We start from the raw sequence: 20483 nt of genomic DNA on the forward strand, positions 1-20483 counted from the left end.
CTGTACAAGCTTCTTAATTAGCAAATTTTCTAACAAAGGTTTTTAAAGCAATACATAGCTTACAGGTACTTTAACAAAAAAAGGAAAGAATTAAAAAAGGGACGAGCTCCTATCTACTTCAAACGACTGGCTGCCTGCCAACCTGCTCTCCTGCACCGCTTGTCTGGATAGCCTGGAACTCGCTCGGCCTTTTATGGTCCAGCTAACAGGCTGCAGAAAGGAAACCTCCTTTTACAAGCAGATTAACAGGAAAGGAGAGAGAGTCTCGCCCTTTCTATACCAGTGTTTCCCAACCACTGTTCCGCGGCACACTAGTGTGCCGCGAGATGTTGCCTGGTGTGCCGCGGGAAAAATTAAAAAATTGAAAGATTATTTTTTTTAAGTCAAATTTTCGATTGGGGCGCCGTCACTAGATGACCCCTGGGGTTCCCTCCCTCCCTCCCGCTCTGCGCCTCCCTCCTCCTCCTCCTCCGGGGAGGCCCTTCCTGGCTCTCGGCCAAGGCTTGGCGGCTGCCACTCACTCGCTCGCCCACCCGTCCCTCCATCCCTGCACCCGGCCTCTCCCCCTCTGTCCCCGGCGCAGGGGCTGCCGGGATCCGTAGTCCCCTCGCCCTTGGGCTCCGCGCCCGCGCGGGGTGCGAGAACTACGTTTCCCAGCGTGGCCTGGCGGGCCGGGCGTTTTGTTTGAAGCGCTCTTCTCCCGGCCATGGAATGAGCGCAGCGGCGGCGGCCGGGCGGGCAGGGGCTCTTCCGCGCAGACCCCGCGCAGCCTGCCTGCGCCCCCCGAAGATCGGGCGGCAGGATGGAGCCCGGGGATCCCCGCGGAGGCGGAGCGGCGGAGGCGGAGGCTGCCCCCCAGGTAGGGTTGCGTCGGGGGTTTTTTATTTTTGCAATGCTGCATCCGCGCTGGAGGGGACGCATCGGACCGCGGGGAGACCCCTTGGCGGGCGTGCAAGGCAATGCATGCGTGCAGGCGTTGCATGGAGTGCAGTGCAATGCAATGGCAACGCGGCGCCCTGCATGCATGCATGCAACTTCCACCGGCGCTCCGGACTTGGCAGGTGAGGGGGGTCCCCAGTGGGCGGCAGAGAGAGCCGGGAGAGCGAAGGGGAGCCGGGGGGGAGCAGCGCTGCTCCCCGAGCCGAGCCCGGGGGGAAACTTCGGCGTCGTTGCACCGGGTGTTGGAAGCGGAGGCTGGCGGGGGCCCCTCACCTGCAAAACCTGGTCGCCTCTCATATATTTCGTGCATTGCATTCATCGCCCGCTTTCTCCTCCAAGGAGCTCCCGGGGGCGCGCGTGGTTCTCCCCGTGTTATCCTCGCAACAACAGCCCTGCGAGGTGAGTCAGGCGAGTGGCCCAAGGGAGCACCCAGGGATTGTCCTGGCCAGGTGGGGTGATTTGAACCCTGCTTTCTGCCCGGTCTTCGTCCTCATTTAGCCCCCACATGTGCATGACTGTGCATGACTGAGGTTTTCCCCCCTCGTCTTGGCTATGGTGTGAGTCTGTGCTGTTAATTAATGGGGTTCTGCCTTCGGAGAAGATGAGCCAGCCCTCAAGGAGGTGATTATGTAATTTGCTAGCAATTCATGTCCCTCCCAGCGTGACGCTGCGCGCTGACGTCACGGGGCTGTAATGGTGGTGTGCCTCGAGATTTTTTTCATGAAACAAGTGTGCCTTTGCCCAAAAAAGGTTGGGAAACACTGTTCTATACAATTTGAGGTTCAGAATATAGCTACTATGGGTGCATTCTATTAAATCTACTAAACAATATATCTTATTTCTGTTAAGCCAATGGAGTGTCAGCATTTATTCCTTACACTCTACTCAGGAGGATGGAAAATCGGAGCTGGGAGGCAAGATGGCGCCGAGGCAAGTCACGCTCTCCGGCGCTCACTTTTATTCTTTTAAAACCTTATCTTAATTGCCCTCCGGATGCCAATTTCTAACAAACGGAAAACATTTTAAAGACTCTGAGCACTTTTATAATTCCTGTTGGCTCTGCCAGCTTCAGCTTGTTCCAGCTCGTCTTCAGCTTGTCCCAGCCTGCTCCCTCCCTCCTTATCAGCTGCCCGGTCAAGGTTGCCAGAGAGGAGAGAACGCTGCTGCCTGAACTGAGAGCAGAGAGAGAAGAGGTCTAAAGACAGAACTGTGAACTGCTTACCCGACCAACGGTGCCTGGAGAAGGAGGGTAAGGAGAGACACGACTGTGAGCCCTGCTTTGAGACTGGCCCATAGACACCCAGCTCTGCTGAACACAGAGAAAGATAAAGCGTGGAGATTCGGGGGTTAACTGAACTGACTGACCCCCGCCCAGCTGGGGGGCTGTGTGAACTAGCTGGGGACAGAGGATGCTGACAGTTCTGAGCCTCTGACTGTCAGGAAACAGCAGAAACTCCTAAAAAATGGACAGATTCACCTTTTTGCATGAAGCCTCAGGGTATTGCCTGTGCACAGGGGTATTGCCTGTGCGACAATTTGGTGTAACCATCTGCTCCATAATGGAGATACAATGAAGAGCAAGAAAACTGGACTGCCCCCTTTCCCACCCAGCTTAACACTCTGGGCCCCAGAAGCTCCGGATTTTCCTTTGCCTGGATTTTGTGCAACTGAAGCTTAGAGAGCCTTTAAGCCACATATTGCCCAGTAAAGGACACTGCAATCGCGTTTGTACCACCTCTCCGTTATTAGTGTTCTTCATTTATCAGTGTATATATTACTCACGTGCTACAATGGTATCTAAGGAGACTACATGTATAAAATCCATACATAATTAAAATTCACAAATAAACAAGTCCATTAAAAAGCACAACAATTAACACAGTAAAAGTGACAACTGAAAGAATAAGATCCAGATGTCCATGTTTGGGGGTGAGGTGGAGGGATGCTTGTCTGAACAGGTGTGTCTTCAAGAGCCGGTGGAATGCTCAAAGAAGAAGAAGAAGAAGAAGAAGAAGAAGAAGAAGAAGAAGAAGAAGAGGAGGAGGAGGAGGAGGAGGAGGAGGAGGAGGAAGAAGAAGAAGAAGAAGAAGAAGAAGAAGAAGAAGAAGAAGAAGAAGAAGAAGAAGAAGAAGAAGGAGGAGGAGGAGGAGGAGGAGGAGGAGGAGGAGGAGGAGGAGGAGGAGGAGGAGGAAGAAGAAGAAGAAGAAGAAGAAGAAGAAGAAGAAGAAGAAGAAGAGGAGGAAGGAGGAGGAGGAGGAGGAGGAGGAGGAGGAGGAGGAGGAAGAAGAAGAAGAAGAAGAAGAAGAGGAGGAGGAGGAGGAGGAGGAGGAGGAGGAGGAGGAGGAAGAAGAAGAAGAAGAAGAAGAAGAAGAAGAAGAAGAAGAAGAAGAAGAAGAAGAAGAAGAAGAAGAAGAGGAGGAGGAGGAGGAGGAGGAGGAGGAGGAGGAGGAGGAGGAGGAGGAGGAAGAAGAAGAAGAAGAAGAAGAAGAAGAAGAAGAAGAAGAAGAAGAAGAAGAAGAGGAGGAGGAGGAGGAGGAGGAGGAGGAGGAGGAGGAGGAGGAGGAGGAGGAGGAGGAGGAGGAGGAGGAGGAGGAGGAGGAGGAGGAGGAGGAAGAAGAAGAAGAAGAAGAAGAAGAGGAGGAGGAGGAGGAGGAGGAGGAGGAGGAGGAGTCTGGATTTGATATCCCACTTTATCACTCCCCTTCAGGAGTCTCAAGCGGCTCACAATCTCCTTTCCCTTCCTCCCCCACAACAAACACTCTGTGAGGTGAGTGGGGCTGAGAGACTTCAAAGAAGTGTGACTGGCCCAAGGTCACCCAGCAGCTGCAGGTGGAGGAGCGGAGATGTGAACCCGGTTCACCAGCTTATGAGTCTACAGCTCTTAACCACTACACCACACTGGCTCTCAGATACAGATGGAGGCCTCTCGTTCTTCAGCCGGGAGGGCGTTCCACAACACTCGTGCCACTGCCTGGCATTCAGCAGGCCAAGCAGTCAAAGCCAGCTGGTTCAGAGGAGCAGGCACACAAATTCTCAGCTGTGAAAGCTCTTCCTTCAACTGGAGCTCTCACTTATTGCAGTGAAGCCATTGCAGGGTTCGGATGACACACACACCTTACCCTGAGAGAACGCGTGATGGGCTTGTGGGACCATTCAGGCTAATTTCTTCCTCCTCCTCGCCATTTTGTGTTTGTCATCCATCAGAAGGGGCTCTAGATGGATCCTGACATATGCACGCATGGGTTTGCCAGTGTGGGGAGTTTTTACTGGAGCCAGAATCCACCATTGTGTAAAGGACCTACACGCTCAGACATTTGCATGCACAAAGAGCCCCCTTCTGACACATATACTGGTTTAATTTATAGTCCACATTTCCTCCCTAAGGAGCCCAGGGCAGCCAACAGTAAAGACATATTGAAATCAATTCCAATGCAGATGCAGACTGGGACTGAGCTAAGAGGACAAGGAGACCACTTTTGGGTCAGGCCAGGGCCCCTCTAGTCCGGCATCCTGTTCTCACAGTGGGTGACCAGGTGACCATTATGGGAAACCCACAAGCAGGACCTGGGCACAAGAGCAGCCCTCTCACCTCCTCAGGTTTCCAGGCAACAGGGATTCAGAAGCATCACTGCCTCTAACCAAGGCAGCACATAGCAATCATGGCTAGCAGCCATCAATGATCCTCTTCCTTGCATTCCGAGCTGCAGAAGAACTTATTTGGGGCATGGCACCTGATTCGAGGTATAGGAAAGGTAGATGACATCGTCCAATCCAACCAGCTACAAATGGAGTTTGCCAGGGCCCTTCCAGCCAGGTAGGGTTGGCATTTAGGGGGGGAAGGGATTCAGTCTCAACTCAGCCTGAGTTTCACCATGACCCTGCCTGGGAAGAAAACCCTGGTGACCCGTTCCCGGATCTCCTTGGTCCTGACTCCATACACAATGGGGTTCAGCATGGGAGGGAAGAGGAGGTAGAGGTTGGCCAGCAGGATGTGGATATGGGGGGCCACGGAGTGGCCAAAGCGGTGGGTGAAGAAGGAGAAGAGGGCAGGGCTGTAGGAGATCAAGATGACGCAGAGGTGGGAGCCACAGGTGCCAAAAGCCTTGTGCCTCGCCTCGCGGGAAGAGAGACGGAGCACCGCACGGACGATGAAGAAGTAGGAGAGCCCAATGCAGAGAAGGTCTCCTCCGATGACGATCAGAGCCACACTCAGCCCATAGGTGCGGTTGATGCTGGTGTCCCCACAGGCCAGTTTGACCACTGCCATGTGCTCACAGTACGTGTGGCGAATGACGTTGGTCCGGCAGTAGGACAGCCTCCGGATCAGGAAAGGGCAAGGTGCCATCAGCAGCGTTCCTCTGACTATGCCGGCCACAGCCATCTTGGCCACCAGTGAGCTGGAGAAGAAAGAGCTGTACCTGAGCGGGAAGCAGATGGCCACATAGCGGTCCAGCGCCATCCCCAGCAGCACCGCTGACTCCATCATGCACAAGGCATGGATGAAGAACATCTGGGCCAAGCAGGCAACGGCTTGGATCTCCCCGCCCTGGAACCAGAAGATGCAGAGCATCTTGGGCAGGGCGGAGGTGGAGGCTGCCAAGTCAATAGCTGCCAGCATGCAGAGGAAGTAGCACATGGGCCTGTGGAGAGCTGGCTCTGTGGCCACCACCAGGAGGATGGTGCAGTTCCCGGCAATGATCACCACGTAGATGCAGGATACTGGCACGGAGAGCCACATGTGGTAGGCTTCCAGCCCCGGGATGCCTTGCAGGAAGAACGTGGGAGGCCAGGAGTGGGTCAGGTTGGCCATGGCCATGAGGAGCCAGCTTCATCAGAGGCAAATGATTCACCACGGCTGCTTAGCTTCACTCACAGGACTCCTGAAAACCAGGGGAGAAAAACAGACACACACAAAGGTGACATGAGAAGATCATAGAATTGCAGAGTTGGAAGGGATCCCCAGAGTCATCTGGTCCAACCCCCTGAAATACAGGAATCCCAGTTAAATAACTCCAGCAGATGGCCATTCAATCTCTGTTTAAAAACCTCCAGCTTCTGAGGTCATAGAATAACAGAACTGTAGAGTTGAACGAGAGCCATCTGTTTCAATCTCCATCAAAGCAGGAATCCCGGCTGGAGAATTCCTGACAGGTGGCCTTCTGAGGGAGTCTGTTCCACTGTCACACAGCTCTTACCCTCAGAAAGTTCTTCCTAACGTTTAGTCGGAACCTCCTTTCCTGCAATTTGAATCTGTTGGTTCAGGTCCTCCCCTTTGGAGAAGAAGGAAACAAGCTTGCTCCATCTTCTGACATTTGAAGGTGACTATCCTATCAGCTCTCAGTCTCCCCTTCTCCATACCCAACTCCCTCAACCGTCCCTTAGAAGGTTTGATTTCCAGACGCTTGATCATCAGATATGGTGTGTGTGTGTGTGTGTGTGTGTGTGTGTGTGTGACAATGGGTGTGTGTGTGTGTGTGTGTGTGTGTGTGTGTGTGTGACAATGCTTCCTGCACTAGCATCCTCTGTGACTCTGCACAGAGAGCTTTTGCTTCAGCTGTCCTGGCGCTATGCATGGAACTCCAGCAATGAGAGAAGAAATACATACTGGGGGAACATGTGGACTGTGCAAGGTCCAGCCCCACATACGGAGGGACAAATCTGTCCATTTTGGATTGGCTCAGGTTCTCATTTTTCCAATCTTCACTTCAGTTCTTCACATTTGCACGTAAAAAACATGAGAAGAGCCTGCTGGATCAGGCCAATGGGGCATCATCCGGGTCTCACAGTGACCAACCAGATGCCCATTATGAGGAATCCACAAGCAGGATCCAAGCGCAAGAGCCCCTCCCATCCTATAGTTTCAACAACTGAGATTCCGAATCATTGCTGCTTCCCACTTTGTTTGCATTTTAAAAAAATAATATTAAAGAATTCCTTATGAATATTCGTCAGGATTTTTGGCAGGATTATGACAACAATTGTAATGTAACAAGAACTATGGTATGAACAGAATTTTAAGGAATGGAATGGAAAACATTATATGATGCAGGTGGGAAAAGATTGACAATGGAATCCATGGGGAGTGGAGAGGAGTCCAAGGATTCAGGGAATCCTACATTTCTATTATCATGATTTATGAATGAGTGTAAATGTTAAATGTAAAACTGAATAAAAAATTTTTAAAAGAAAAAGAATATTCAGCAGGATTTTAGTGCATGTTTCTCCTAACATTTATACAAAATGTTGTCCAATATGCACATTTTTGGAAAACCCTTTTTCTTATTACAATGCATTTCTGTATATTCTTTTCAATCATGTGTGTGTTGTTGCTGCTGTTATTTCAGTTTATTACCCACTCTTCATAGGGAAGGTTAAGTTAATTTAAAAGTCGATATTAAAAACAGTTAAAACAATCACTATATATTCCTTGGCCATGGAGCTGGGATGCAAAACTCAGAGAATTTCAAAGGGCAGCTCTATTTCAGCTCAGTTCAAATTAAGGAAGTTCATCTTTAGACAAAAGGTGAACTGAATTCCTTCCCCTCCCTTGTCCCACAGGGATCAGGAAGAAAAGCAGTTACACAAGGCACAACCTTATGAATGAACAGAGACAGATGTCCTTCATGGACAAAACAAAAAAAAATCCTTCCAGTAGCACCTTAAAGACCAACTAAGTTAGTTCTTGGTATGAGCTTTCGTGTGCATGCACACTTCTTCAGATACACTGAAACAGAAGTTGCCAGATCCTTCTATATAGTGAGAAGGTGGGGAGGGGTATTACTCAGAAGGGTGGTGGGAATGGGTGATTGGCAGATAGCTGTGATGAGCCTGTTGACGACTCTTAACGACTGCAATAGGTCTTACAGGGAAAAGCAAGGGGTGAGAAGGTGAAAAATGGCTTTGTCATGCATAATGAGATAAGAATCCAATGTCTTTGTTCAGACCAGGTCTCTCCATGGTTTTAAGTTTGGTAATGAGTTGACTATGGCAGACCAACACGGCTATCCTTCATGGAGGAGAAGATAATCTATGGTTCTTAGCCAGGATGGCTCTACTCTGCAAATCCACAGCTGGAGGAAGCAATGCTTCTGAAAACCAGCTGCTGCAAATCACAGTAGGGGAGAGGGCTCTGGTGCTCAAATGCTGCTTGCGGGTTTCCCATAATGGGCCACTGTGAGAACAGGATACTGGACCAGATGAGCCATTGGCTTGATCCAGCAGACACTTCTTATGTTTGGAAGCTGCGCTGGTGGCCACCAAAGGAAGCTTGAAGTGCTGACTTGCTTTGTATTAGAAAAACTCACCAGTCAGGCAGCGGAGAGGCAGAGTCCTTGTGGGGTCCTGGTGATACCGATTCTACAAGGGGGCACCTGTGAAGGGCAGGCAACAGCCTTTATAGGCTTCCTTTGCCAACCTCCCAGCAAAGATCCCCAGAAGCTGAGGCCCTGGTGCTTAAGGGCAGCTGGGCAACGTTGGTGGGAGCGCCTGGGCTTCCTCCTCTCACCTGCTAAATAGCCTCTCAGGTGTTTCAAGTTTGCCTTCCTGAGAGATTTGGCTGGCTAGCTGGCTGTGTGGGGCTCCTGAGGCCACCTTGAAGGGAGCAGATGGAGAGGCTTCTCAGGCAGGAGGTTCTGCAGGTATAATGCTGAAGAGCAGTGCCAACATCTCTGCAGCATTGCTGACCTTGTGGAGCAAAGAGCAGAGCACCACTCCTTCCAGTAAAAACAGCCTGTCCCCAAGAGACTGTTGGAAAACAAGAAGGTCTTCATCTGCTGGCAGAATGACAACAAGGAGGGAGCCTGGTCTAACTTCTCTAGGCATGCAGTTCCAAAATCGCCTGGTCTTTCAGATAGCTTGGACCTAGCTAATTTTTAATTTTCTACTACATGATGTTTACTGTTCCAAATAAAAGATTGCTGTCCAAATGATACAGACTGTCATTGAGTTCAGACTGGCGAGTCTTCACTTTTGAGACATAATCAGCTAAATTACTAAAGATGAAAGGAATGCACAAGAATACGATAAAAGAATATGATTCCAGCCCCTTTAACTAACCAGAAAGGACTTGAATGCACCATAAAGTGAGAGGGGTGCAATCCAGGTTTATTCTCAGATGCTTGCTTGTTCCTTTTATGGGTACAACAAGGTCATACTTTATTGTTCCTAAATTGGTTTTATCAGTTCCACACACACCCATTTCACATTGTATATCACTTTGAAATAAAAATAAAACAAACCAACATTTGAGGTCAGCTGCAAGCCTGATGACTCCCTTCCTGGGTATTAAAAGAGGCCACTGTGAGGCCAGGAGCCACATCTGAAGACAGCCCTGTTTAGGGAAGCTTTTAATGTTTAATAGGTTGTTGTATTTTAGTGTTTTGTTGGAAGCTGCCCAGAGTGGCTGGGGGGACCCAGCCAGATGGGCGGGGTATAAATAATAAATTATTATTATTATAATTCATAGGAAGGAAAGGGGGGATGGGCAGCCCTCCAAAACAAGGACCACTCTTCCTCAAATGCCCCATTCACACCCCCTGTTAATGCCTCCTTTTCCCCTCCCTAGCCAAAGCTGACCTGTAGATATGGGTAGACCGCTTGCCATACCAAACACCAACCTTTCCATTCACAAGGCGCTTGGCCAATCCGCAGCCACCATTTAAACAGCTGTAAAACTAGCAACCAATCAAAACCTGTAATCTTGACAGCTACTGAAATCCCAGCCTATTGGAGAAGAGTATGCCTAGAGAGTTATGAAACAGCGCCCCCTACCAAGGGCTACACTGGCACTGCAGCCGTCAAACCAGACTCATCTCTAGCTTTAGAGCAGGCATAGGCAACTTCGGCCCTCCAGATGTTTTGGGACTACAACTCCCATGATCCCTAGCTAACAGGACCAGCGATCAAGGATGATGGGAATTGTAGTCCAAAAACATCTGGAGGTGCGAGGTTGCCTATGCCTGCTTTAGAAGGTTCCTCTGTCGCGAAAACTTTTAGAAATTCATATAAAATGATTCCTGTAAATGGATTTACACCTCTACTCAGAAGGTAAATGGCTATCGGGGAGGAACTTGGGACATGAAATGGGGCAGCTATAATCCCTGAAGCTGAGACCACATGTACTCAGCTGGCAACACTGCCTGGGTGATGATGATGATGATGATGATCATCATCATCATCATCCTGACACCTGAGTGCCAGACAGGTAGTCATTCCAAGAACAATCGCAAACCCAACCTCAGTGGATTGGGGTCTCAGTCAAGACAAAAGGGCGTGCTTAACTTGGCTGGGAAAACCTTTGATTCACCTAAAGGGTGGGAGGTGGAGGTCAGGTGAGGGACGGGGCAAGCCTGGTGCTCAGGTTTCTGCCAGAAGACCCCTCCCAATTTGTGACATAGTTATGACAAATGTATGATGTTTTACTAAAGGTTTTATGGGTAACTTCCAGAAACTTATAAAAAGGAGAGCCATCCTTTTTTCAGGGCTTCTCACAACTTCTTATATGTGGTAGTTTGAAGTCTTGTTGCAACAGTGAAGACCAGGCCTACGGGCTGCTGTTTGGCTCCTATATTTTTGCTGGAGTCTTTACTGGCAATCCAAGTGAGTCTGGGGAATTCTCCACTACACTTTCTAGATGTTTTGGACTACATCTCCCATCGTCCCCAGCCAGAAAAGCCTTGCTCGGTGGCGTTGATGGGAGTTCTAGTCATAGAGGCCACCTGGCTGTTGAAGGTGGGGTAAGGTGTGTGGTGCAGTGGATGAGTTCACTGTTAAACCACTGTTGCAAAAATGCCTCTTTGGGTCTCTCCTGCCTTGATAATGGTCTCTTTTTTGGAGCTCCAGTTCACGATGATGCGCCAGTCAAGGTGGTCTTGGGTGGTACAGATGATCTTGTTCCATTTCACCCTTGGTTCTAACCCATTTCTGGTCTTAAAACAGTCTTGGGCACCTTGGTGGTTGACCTATCTCAGGTACTGGACAGGGGAGCTACACCCCTGTTGGGAACAGGTGGAGAGCTTGTCTTCCAGATTGGTGAGGGAGACCACCAAAGGTCCTTAGCCCAGCTCCCATCCTTTGTAGGAATCAACCACTGCTGGGTGAATCCAACAATAATGGGAAGTTTCCTTGTAAACGTGGAAGAGCTCAGAATAATTCCTCCTGCTCCCTGAATTGAGTGTAACTCCCTGGCTACTTCCAGAGTCAAGAGACTAAAGGAGGCACCTGCTCAAAGAAGGTTCTCATGGGAACAATTAATTAATAGCACAGGCAGCAAATCAGCTGCATTGTTCTAGGCACTGTCAATCTCCCCATCATTGTTATTGTCTGGGTGCTCCTAAGCTGCACTATCATCCTCATCATTCCCACATCAAGAAGGTCCTCTATAAACGCTCATAGCCTGTCCTCTTTCTTGCAACCAAATATTGCATGCAAACTCTCTTTCCCCAAAACAAAATGAAAAGGGGGGAGAACAGCATTCTTCCATGGCAGCTTAGACAACATGGCCTTCTCTCAGCTACTTGGAAAAGAGCAGCAGTGAAGAACTCAAGACTCAGAAGCCTTACCCTTGGAGCTCAGAGAGCCACAAGGAGGCTCTTCCACAGCATCTTGGCAGCATCCAAGAGAAGACCCTTCCTGCACCAGCAAAGATTCCCTCCAGGCCGCTCTACTAGCCCCTGAAACACTCAAGGAGGGAGACTCGGATCAAGGAGATCAGGATTTCTCCATGCCCTTCACTGCAAGTTGAAGAAGAAGAAGAGTTTGGATTTGATATCCCGCCTTTCATTCCCCTTCAGGAGTCTCAAAGCGGCTAACATTCTCCTTTCCCTTCCTCCCCCACAACAAACACTCTGTGAGGTGAGTGGGGCTGAGAGACTTCAAAGAAGTGTGAATAGCCCAAGGTCACCTAGCAGCTGCATGTGGAGGAGCGGAGACGCGAACCCGGTTCCCCAGATTACGAGACTACCGCTCTTAACCACTACACCAAACTGGTTATCCTTTTATTCTTGAAGAAGAGTCAGGAATTCTTCCTTGCATTCCATCCTCAAAGATGACAACTGATCATATCCTCCAATGCTCCATTTCTGTGTGAGAGATCCTGGAAGTGAAAGATAGTAACCAAGGTTCATCATGGTGCTGGATACTTTTGCCAACCTCAGCACCACAGTGCTTGCCCTGAGGGGCTTCCCCGGATTGGAGCAGGTTCATGGCTGGATTGGGATCCCAATCTTCTCTGCCTACCTGGCAGCTGTCCTAGGAAACAGCACCATCCTCTATGTCATACGGACGGAGCCCAGTCTGCACCAGCCCATGTACTACTTCCTGGCCATGCTGGCCACCACTGACTTGGGTCTCTGCCTCGCCACGGCCCCCACAGTGCTGGGCATCCTCTGGTTCCAGGTTGAAAAGGTCAGCAAGGAAGCCTGTGTAGCTCAGCTCTTCATCATCCACTCCTGCTCCTTCATGGAATCAGCTGTGCTCTTTGCAATGGCCCTGGACCGATTCCTGGCCATCTGTTCTCCTCTGAGGTATGCAGCGCTGCTGAATTCCAGTAGAGTGGTCAGAATTGGAGTGGTCCTCTTGCTAAGGAGCACCTTGTTAATACTGCCCCCTGTCTCTCTCCTCTTGACGTTCCCCTACTGTCCACATGCTGTCCTTTCCCACTCATACTGTCTTCACCAGGACACCATTCGTGTGGCATGTGCCAATACAACATTCAACAGCTTCTATGCCCTCATCCTCATCCTCCTCACCATGGGTTCTGACCTGCTCTTCATCCTCATCTCCTATGGCCTCATCCTGAGGACTGTCCTGGGCATGGCCTCTGACAACCAGGGCCACCACAAGGCCCTGGGCACCTGCGTCTCCCACATCTGTGCTGTCCTGGTCTTCTACGTCCCGGTGCTTGGGCTCTCCATCGTACACCGGTTTGGACAGCATGCCCCTGCCCTCCTCCATGTCATCATGGGCAATGTCTACATCCTCCTGCCACCCTTGATGAACCCCATCATCTACAGCATCAAAACAAAGCAGATCTACAGCAGGATCCTCAGAATGGTCAGGAACTCCTGAAGGATTTGTCAGTTGATGGATTGATTGCTTCATTTTATTTTCCTATGTTTGTGTCCTCCTTTTCCCCCATCATGGAACCCAATGTGGCATTCATGATGTTCCCATCCTGCCACTGACATGCTTTGCTCCAGCAAGTTGGTGGCCTCATGGTCCTTCAGGCAAGACCCTGGGACCATTCATCCAAGGGAATCCCACTGTGACCAATATCTGTTCATCAATATTGTGCCACGCACTGTTGAAAAACAGCATTTTCCCTCTCTGACGCAGAGTTATACCAGTTAAGATGCTATTTTTGTTGGGTTATTTCCCTCTATGTCTAATGTTATCATATCTCTTCTGCTTTCTCTAAATAAATACAAGATTAAACAGCTGGGATAGTCCAGCTGGTGAGAGTGTGGCGTTGATCATGTCAAGGTTGCAAATTTAAGTCCCATGTGGGACACCTGCATATTCTTGCAGGGACTTGGACCAGAAGACCCTCCGGGTCCCTTCCAACTCTACAATTCTATGATTCTAATATTTTATCCTGGGTTCTTTCGTTGCTGTGGCTGATTTGCTACTAAAAGTACTGAATGCCACCCACCCACAGCTAAGAGAAGCTCATGTGGACACAATGGGTAGAGGAAGAGGAGAAATGGCGATGGGCTTCATTCCACACAACTGGGTGAGGGTTGCCTGCCAGTGGTGGAATCTTCTCAAGATTTGGTGAGGGTTTCCTTTGGCCCTGGACTCCTGGCCATTTAGTCACACAGCATCACTTATGGGTCAGGTGGGTGTTGTGTGTAACTCTCAGTTCCCCCAAATGTTCACTTTCTAAGCTTCAGCAGGTGCAGGAAACAGTCCCCTGCCTGGACAGGGGAAGCTCTTGGGCTTGCAGATCGTAAGGTCAGCAGTTCTAATCCACGCAATGGGGTGAGCTCCCATTGCCCACTCCCATCTCTTGCCAACCTAGCAATTTGAAAGCATACCAGCATGAGTAGACAAATAGGTACCACTGTGGTGGGAGGGTAAATTGCATTTCCCTGTGCTCTGGCACTCATCATGGTCCTCTGTGCATCAGTCCTGCTGGCCACATGACCCGGAAAACTGACTGCTGCAGACAAATGTCGGTTCCCTCGGCCTGAAAACGGAGATGAGTGCCACACTCCACAGTCAAATTCAACTGGACTTAACTGTCCAGGGGTCCTTTACCTTTTACCTTACCTTGCCTAACTGTTTATTTGGTGGCATTTTGTAGCTGTGACTACACAGTGAACCAGGCAAAGCCAGTGGGGTTTTTTCAGGGGGTACTCAGGGGTACACAGTTACCAGCACCTCTTTTTCTGGTTGTCAAAAAGTGTGGCACTTACTGTAGCAACTTCACTGTGAGTACCGGTACTTATTTTTCTAGGGAAAAAGCAGAGGGCAAAGCTGCTCCATCTTGGAGTTCCTCTACAAGCTTGTATAAAACAAGAGAAAATAAGTGTTGGAAATGTAAAGAAACAGAAGGTACGTATTATCATATGTGATGGCAATGTAAAAAATTCTTGGAAATGATATATACTAAACTGAGAAAAATGTTCAGAATAACCTTTGTTAAAAAACCAGAAGCCTTTTTACTGGGTATTACAGGAATGGATCTTCCTAAAAAACATAAGAATCTGTTTCTGTATGCAACAACAGCTGCCCGGATATTGCTAGCCCAACATTGGAAAGAAGAAGAAGTCCCCACCAAAGAAGATTGGCAAATTAAGTTAATGGAATATGCTGAAATCGCTAAATTAACCAGGAAACTTAGAAATCAATATGACAAATTTTAAAAAGAATGGGAATTATTTATTGCATATTTACAAAAGCAATGTACACAAGTTAATACATTACCAGGATTTTTTTTTTAAAAAAAAACCACTTGTAATACTATACACAATGTACAAAATTGGAAGTAAATACAGGATTTTATTGACATGCACAAATGAAAATAATATAAAGGAACGGGGGGGGGGCAGAGTCGGGGGATTCAAGTAATCCCATTCTGTGGATTCAATATTAATTGTATATATACCGTAGTTGTTTTAAATGTTTTATTTTATGCCTTTTAAGGTAATGTTTTTGCTATTATGAAGATTAATAAAAATTATAGAGAGAGAGATGGAGTTCATCTACATGCTGTGCGTATACGGGGAGAGAAAAGCTCTTAAAAGGAAAGGCTAGTTTAGAGTAATTTTTAGCTATCTCACTGCAAGTGTGGGAAGTTTGAGCAGAGGGACTCTGGTGCTCAAGGTCATTGCAAAGCCTCTGTGGAATTGAAGCACTTTATTAATAGAGCCACAAGGAGGCTCTTCCACAGCATCTTAGCAGCATCCAAGAGAAGAGACTTCCTGGACCCAGCAAACACCACCCCCAGGCCCCTCTTCCATCCCCTGAAACTCTCAAGCAGGGAGACTTGGGTCAAGGAGATCAGGATTTCTCCATCCCCTTCACTGCAAGGTATCATTTTATTCTTGAAGAAGAGTCAGTATTAGAGTGTCTGCTTTGCATGCAGGAAGTCTCAGGGTCATTGTCCAGCATTTCCAGGTATAGATGTGAATGTCCCCTATCTCAGAATCCTGGAGATCTGCTGCAAGTCAGTGTAGCCATCATTGAACTACATGGGCCAATGGTCCAACTCAGTTTATTGCAGCTTCCTATGTTCCAATACTTTCCACTCCTGAATGACAGACATCTTCTGCTTAGGGCACAGCTTAGATTTCTACAGGAATCCTTCCTTGCCTTCCATCCTCAAAGATGACAACTGATCATGTCCTCCAAATGCTCCATTTCTGTGTGAGAGAACCTGGAAGTGAAAGATAGTAGCCAGGGTTCACCATGGTGCAGGATACCTCCCCCAACATCAGCACCACAGTGCTTGCCTTGAGGGGCTTCCCTGGGTTGGAGGAGGTTCATGGCTGGATTGGGATCCCCATCTTTTCCATCTACCTGGCAGCCATCATAGGAAACTGCACCATCCTCTATGTCATACGGACAGAGCCCAGTCTGCACCAGCCCATGTACTACTTCCTGGCCATGCTGGCTACCACGGACCTCTGCCTCTGCCTCGCCACAGTGCCCACAGTGCTGGGCGTCCTCTGGTTTCAGCTGAAGAAGATCAGCAAGGAAGCCTGCGTAGCTCAGCTCTTCATCATCCACTCCTTCTCCTTCATGGAGTCAGCTGTGCTCTTTGCCATGGCCGTGGACCGATTCCTGGCCATCTGCTCTCCTCTGAGGTACACAGCAATGCTGAACTCCAGTAGAGTGGCCAGAATTGGGCTGGTCCTCCTGCTAAGGAGCACCTTGTTCTTACTGCCTCCTGTGCCTTTCCTCTTGACATTCCCCTACTGCCCTAATGCTGTCCTTTCCCACTCATACTGTCTTCACCAGGACACCATTCGTGTGGCATGTGCCAATACAACATTCAACAGCTTCTATGCCCTCGTCCTCATCCTCCTCACCATGGGTTCTGACCTGCTCTTCATCCTCATCTCCTATGGCCTCATCCTGAGGACTGTCCTGGGCATGGCCTCTGACAACCAGGGCCACCACAAGGCCCTGGGCACCTGCGTCTCCCACATCTGTGCCGTTCTGGTCTTCTACGTCCCGGTGCTTGGGCTCTCCATCGTACACCGGTTTGGACAGCATGCCCCTGCCCTCCTCCACGTCATCATGGGCAATGTCTACATCCTCCTGCCACCCTTGATGAACCCCATCATCTACAGCATCAAAACAAAGCAGATCTACAGCAGGATCCTCAGAATGGTCAGGAACTCCTGATGGATTTGTCAGTTGATGGATTGATTGCTTCATTTTATTTTCCTATGTTTGTGTCCTCCTTTCCCCCCATCATGGAACCCAATGTGGCATTCATGATGTTCCCATCCTGCCACTGGCATGCTTTGCTCCAGCAAGGCGGTGGCCTCATGGTCCTTCAGGCAAGACCCTGGGACCATTCATCCAAGGGAATCCCAAGAGAGAGCCAGTCACTCAACTCACTGTGACCAATATCTGTTCATCAATATTGTGCCACGCACAATATTGTGCCACGCACTCTGACGCAGAGTTATACCAGTTAGGATGCTATTTTTGTTGGGTTGTTTCCCTCTATGTCTAATGTTATCATATCTCTTCTGCCTTCTCTAAATAAATGCAAGATTAAACAGCTGGTGAGAGTGTGGCGTTGATCATGTCAAGGTTGCAAATTCATGTGGGACAACTACATATTCTTGCAAGGAGTTGGACCAGAAGACCCTCTGGGTCCCTTCCAACTCTATTATTCTATGATTCTAATATTTTATCCTGGGTTCTTTCGTTGCTGTGCCTGATTTGCTACTAAAAGTACCATATTTTTCACTCCATAATACATACCTGACCATAAGACATGCCTAGTTTTTAGAGGAGAAAACAAGAAAAAAATATTCCAAATGAAACAGTGGATGTATGATTTTTGTGGTTCATTCTGTGGCCACAGACATGATCTGATGGTGAATTTGGGGTGACCCAATGCAAAAATCCTGAGGATCCGTGCTTTGTAACCACGTTTTTGCGCCATTGCGGCCCCAGGAAACAGTGGATGCAAGCTTTTTTTTGTGCAGGCTGTAGCCATGGACATGCTATGTGATCTGATGATAAATTTGGGGTGACCCGATGCAAAAATCCTGTGGATCCATGTGGATCTGTGGTTTGTATGCACATTTTTGCACCATTGCAGCCCCCGGAAACAGTGGATTTTTTTTGGGTCAGGCTGTAGCCATGGACATGCTATTTGATATGATGGTTAATTTGGGGTGACCCAAAGCAAAAATCCTGGGGATCAATGGGCTTTACCTCCCCCCTCCCAGGCAGCCTCCAAAAGCGTCCCTTATCTCTCTTCTGATCCCACCAATCAGCTGCTTCCTTTCCACACTCCCTTCCCTCTTGTTTGCCTTAGTGTTTTTTCCTTAGCTGGAGCAGTTTTTTGCTCCTCCTTTTCTTCTAATTTCTCTCCTTATTGCTTTAGTCTTCCTGTTCCCCCCCTTTGCAAGTTTGCTGTCTTTACCTCCCCCCTCCCAGGCAGCCTCCTTCATCTCTAGTGTCCCTTATCTCCCTCCCTAATCGGCAAACGATCAGGCTTTGTTTCAACACCCACTTCCCTCTTTAAAAAGAAAAAATATTATCTTCTTTTTGCCCCTGGGCAATTTGGCTCCAGGGACCACACATTCACCCCATAAGAGGCACAAACATTTCCCCTTACTTTTTAGGAAGAAAAACATGTGTCTTATGGAGCGAAAAATACAGTACTTGAATGCCACCCACCCACAGCTAAGTGAAGCTCACGTGGACACAATGGGTAGAGGAAGAGGAGAAATGGTGATAGGCTTCATTCCACACAACTGGATGAGGGTTGCCTGCCAGTGGTGGACCTTCTGAAGATTTGGTGAGGGTTTCCTTTGGGGCCTGGACTCCTGGGAGCTGCCCAGAGTGGCTGGGGAAACCTAGCCAGATGGGCGGGGTATAAATATGGTCATTTAGTCACACAGCATCGCTTATGGGTCAGGTGGGTGTTGTGTGAAACTCTCAGTTCCCTCAAATGTTCACTTTCTAAGCTTCAGCAGGCGCAGGAAACTGTCCCCTGGATGGGGGAACCTCCTGGGCTTGCAGATCGTAAGGTCAGCAGTTCGAATCCACACAATGGGGTGAGCTCCCGTTGCTCTGTTCCATCTCCTGCCAACCTAGCAATTTGAAAGCATACCAGTGTGAGTAGACAAATACAGTGGTGCCTCAGGTTACATACACTTCAGGTTACAGACTCCGATAACCCAGAAATAGTGCTGTCAGGGGTGCCTCAGGTCCCAGCTCACAAAGGACCAACGCCAGTGTCTCTTTATATACAAAAGTCTTTATTGAAGTCCATTGTAGGTTTTACATCCGTGGCGGGCAACCCTACGTCTGTAACTCTAGACCGTCGAAGCTCCGTCTGACTCTTCCCCTCCCCTACACCAGTTTAACACCCGAGCTTTGCTCCACCTCTTCCTCTGCTCTTTTCTCCTCTGGGTCCTCCTGCCCCCTGGGGTTCCACCCCTCCTGGACTCCTCGGAGGCGGATTCCTCTGACTCCTCCCCCTGTCTCCGGCGGGCTTTGGGACCTGGCTCCCAATCCGGATTTTCTGCTGACCCGCGCGCCTGCACATTTGAACTTGGCACGCGCGCCCAGCCGGCCACTTTCCTCCTAACGGCTACACTGCTCCTGTCACTGCTTCCTCCCTCGGAGGGGCTGGCTGGAACTGACCTCCGCTCCGCCCCTCCACTCTCCGACGGAGGCGTGGTCAGTTCTGACTCTCTCTCTCTCCCTGCTGGAGTGGACGCCGGTTCTGATCTGTGGGCTTCTTCCCCCCCGCTACGCTCTGGCAGGGAAGCTGGCCCTGATCTCCAGCTGCCGCTTGGGGACTCACCGCTGGCCCCCCTTGCCCTGACCGTGGGCGCCTCTTTCTGGGAATCTTCTGATTCGCTGGAGAGACTCATGGAATCTCTCGGGTCACTGTCATACCCTCCTAAGCTCCCCTCAGATTCCTCCCCTTCACTCTCCAACTCCTCTTTCCCCTTTGGCTCTGCCCCTGAGCCCCTGACAAGTGCTTCATGTTAAGAACTTTGCTTCAGGATGAGAACAGAAATTGTGCGGCGGCAGCAGGAGGCCCCATTAGCTAAAGTGGTGCTTCAGGTTAAGCACAGTTACAGGTTAAGAACGGACCTCCGGAACGAATTAAGTACTTAACCTGAGGTACCACTGTAGGTACCACTGTGGTGGGAGGATAAATGGCATTTTGATGTGCTCTGGCACTCATTATGGTCCTCTGTACATCAGCAGCGGTTCAGTCCTGCTGGCCACATGACCCAGAAAACTGACTGCAGACAAATGTCGGTTCCCTGGGCCTGAAAACAGAGATGAGTGCCGGACTCCACAGTCAAATTCAACTGGACTTAACTATCCAGGGGTCCTTTACCTTTTACCTTACCTTACCTATCTGTTTATTTGGTGGCATTTTGTAGCTGCGACTACACAGTGAACCAGGCAAAGCCAGTGGGGTTTTTTCAGGGGGTACTCAGGGGTACACAGTTACCGGCACCTCTTTTTCTGGTTGTCAAAAAGTGTGGCACTTACTGTAGCAACTTCACGGTGAGTACCGGCACCTATTTTTCTAGGAAAAAAGCAGAGGGCAAAGCTGCTCCATCTTGGAGTTCCTCTACAAGCTTGTATAAAACAAGCTTGTATAAAAGTAAGTGTTAGAAATGTAAAAAGGCAGAAGGTACGTATTGTCATATGTGGTGGCAATGTAAGGTTATTAAAAAATTCTTGGAAATGATATATACTAAACTGAGAAAAATGTTCAGTATAACCTTTGTTAAAAAACCAGAAGCCTTTTTGATTGGGTATTACAGGAATGGATCTACCTAAAAAACATACGAATCTGTTTCTGTATGCGACAATGGCTG

The 20483-nt window shown here is 49.1% G+C and overlaps 5 protein-coding genes across 10 annotated transcripts in view; 3 read left to right on the top strand and 2 right to left on the bottom strand.

The window, feature by feature from the left end:
* The window catches only part of LOC114589664 (uncharacterized), a 999511-nt gene that overhangs the window by 862947 nt on the left and 116081 nt on the right, over positions 1-20483 (bottom strand). The window lies entirely within an intron of this gene.
* LOC114595136 (uncharacterized) overlaps positions 1-20483 on the top strand; it is a 130419-nt gene that overhangs the window by 50062 nt on the left and 59874 nt on the right. The gene's annotated exons all lie outside the window — the stretch shown is intronic.
* On the bottom strand, positions 4472-5898 carry LOC114595179 (olfactory receptor 52P1-like). Its single transcript, XM_028725523.2, has one exon. It carries the CDS (start codon positions 5753-5755, stop codon positions 4790-4792), a length of 966 nt encoding a protein of 321 aa, XP_028581356.2. The 5' UTR covers positions 5756-5898; the 3' UTR covers positions 4472-4789.
* Positions 12064-13005, top strand: LOC114595418 (olfactory receptor 51G2-like). Its single transcript, XM_028725699.2, has one exon. It carries the CDS (start codon positions 12064-12066, stop codon positions 13003-13005), a length of 942 nt encoding a protein of 313 aa, XP_028581532.2.
* LOC114595128 (olfactory receptor 51V1-like) lies at positions 15850-17179 on the top strand. Its single transcript, XM_028725432.2, has one exon. It carries the CDS (start codon positions 15850-15852, stop codon positions 16789-16791), a length of 942 nt encoding a protein of 313 aa, XP_028581265.1. The 3' UTR covers positions 16792-17179.

This window comes from Podarcis muralis, chromosome 4, assembly GCF_964188315.1.
Source record: "Podarcis muralis chromosome 4, rPodMur119.hap1.1, whole genome shotgun sequence".
NCBI lineage: Eukaryota > Metazoa > Chordata > Lepidosauria > Squamata > Lacertidae > Podarcis > Podarcis muralis.

Excerpts from the sequence above, each read along its gene's own strand:
- LOC114595179 (XM_028725523.2), bottom strand. The coding sequence starts at position 5,755 with ATGGCCATGGCCAACCTGACCCACTCCTGGCCTCCCACGTTCTTCCTG.
- LOC114595418 (XM_028725699.2), top strand. The coding sequence starts at position 12,064 with ATGGTGCTGGATACTTTTGCCAACCTCAGCACCACAGTGCTTGCCCTG.
- LOC114595128 (XM_028725432.2), top strand. The coding sequence starts at position 15,850 with ATGGTGCAGGATACCTCCCCCAACATCAGCACCACAGTGCTTGCCTTG.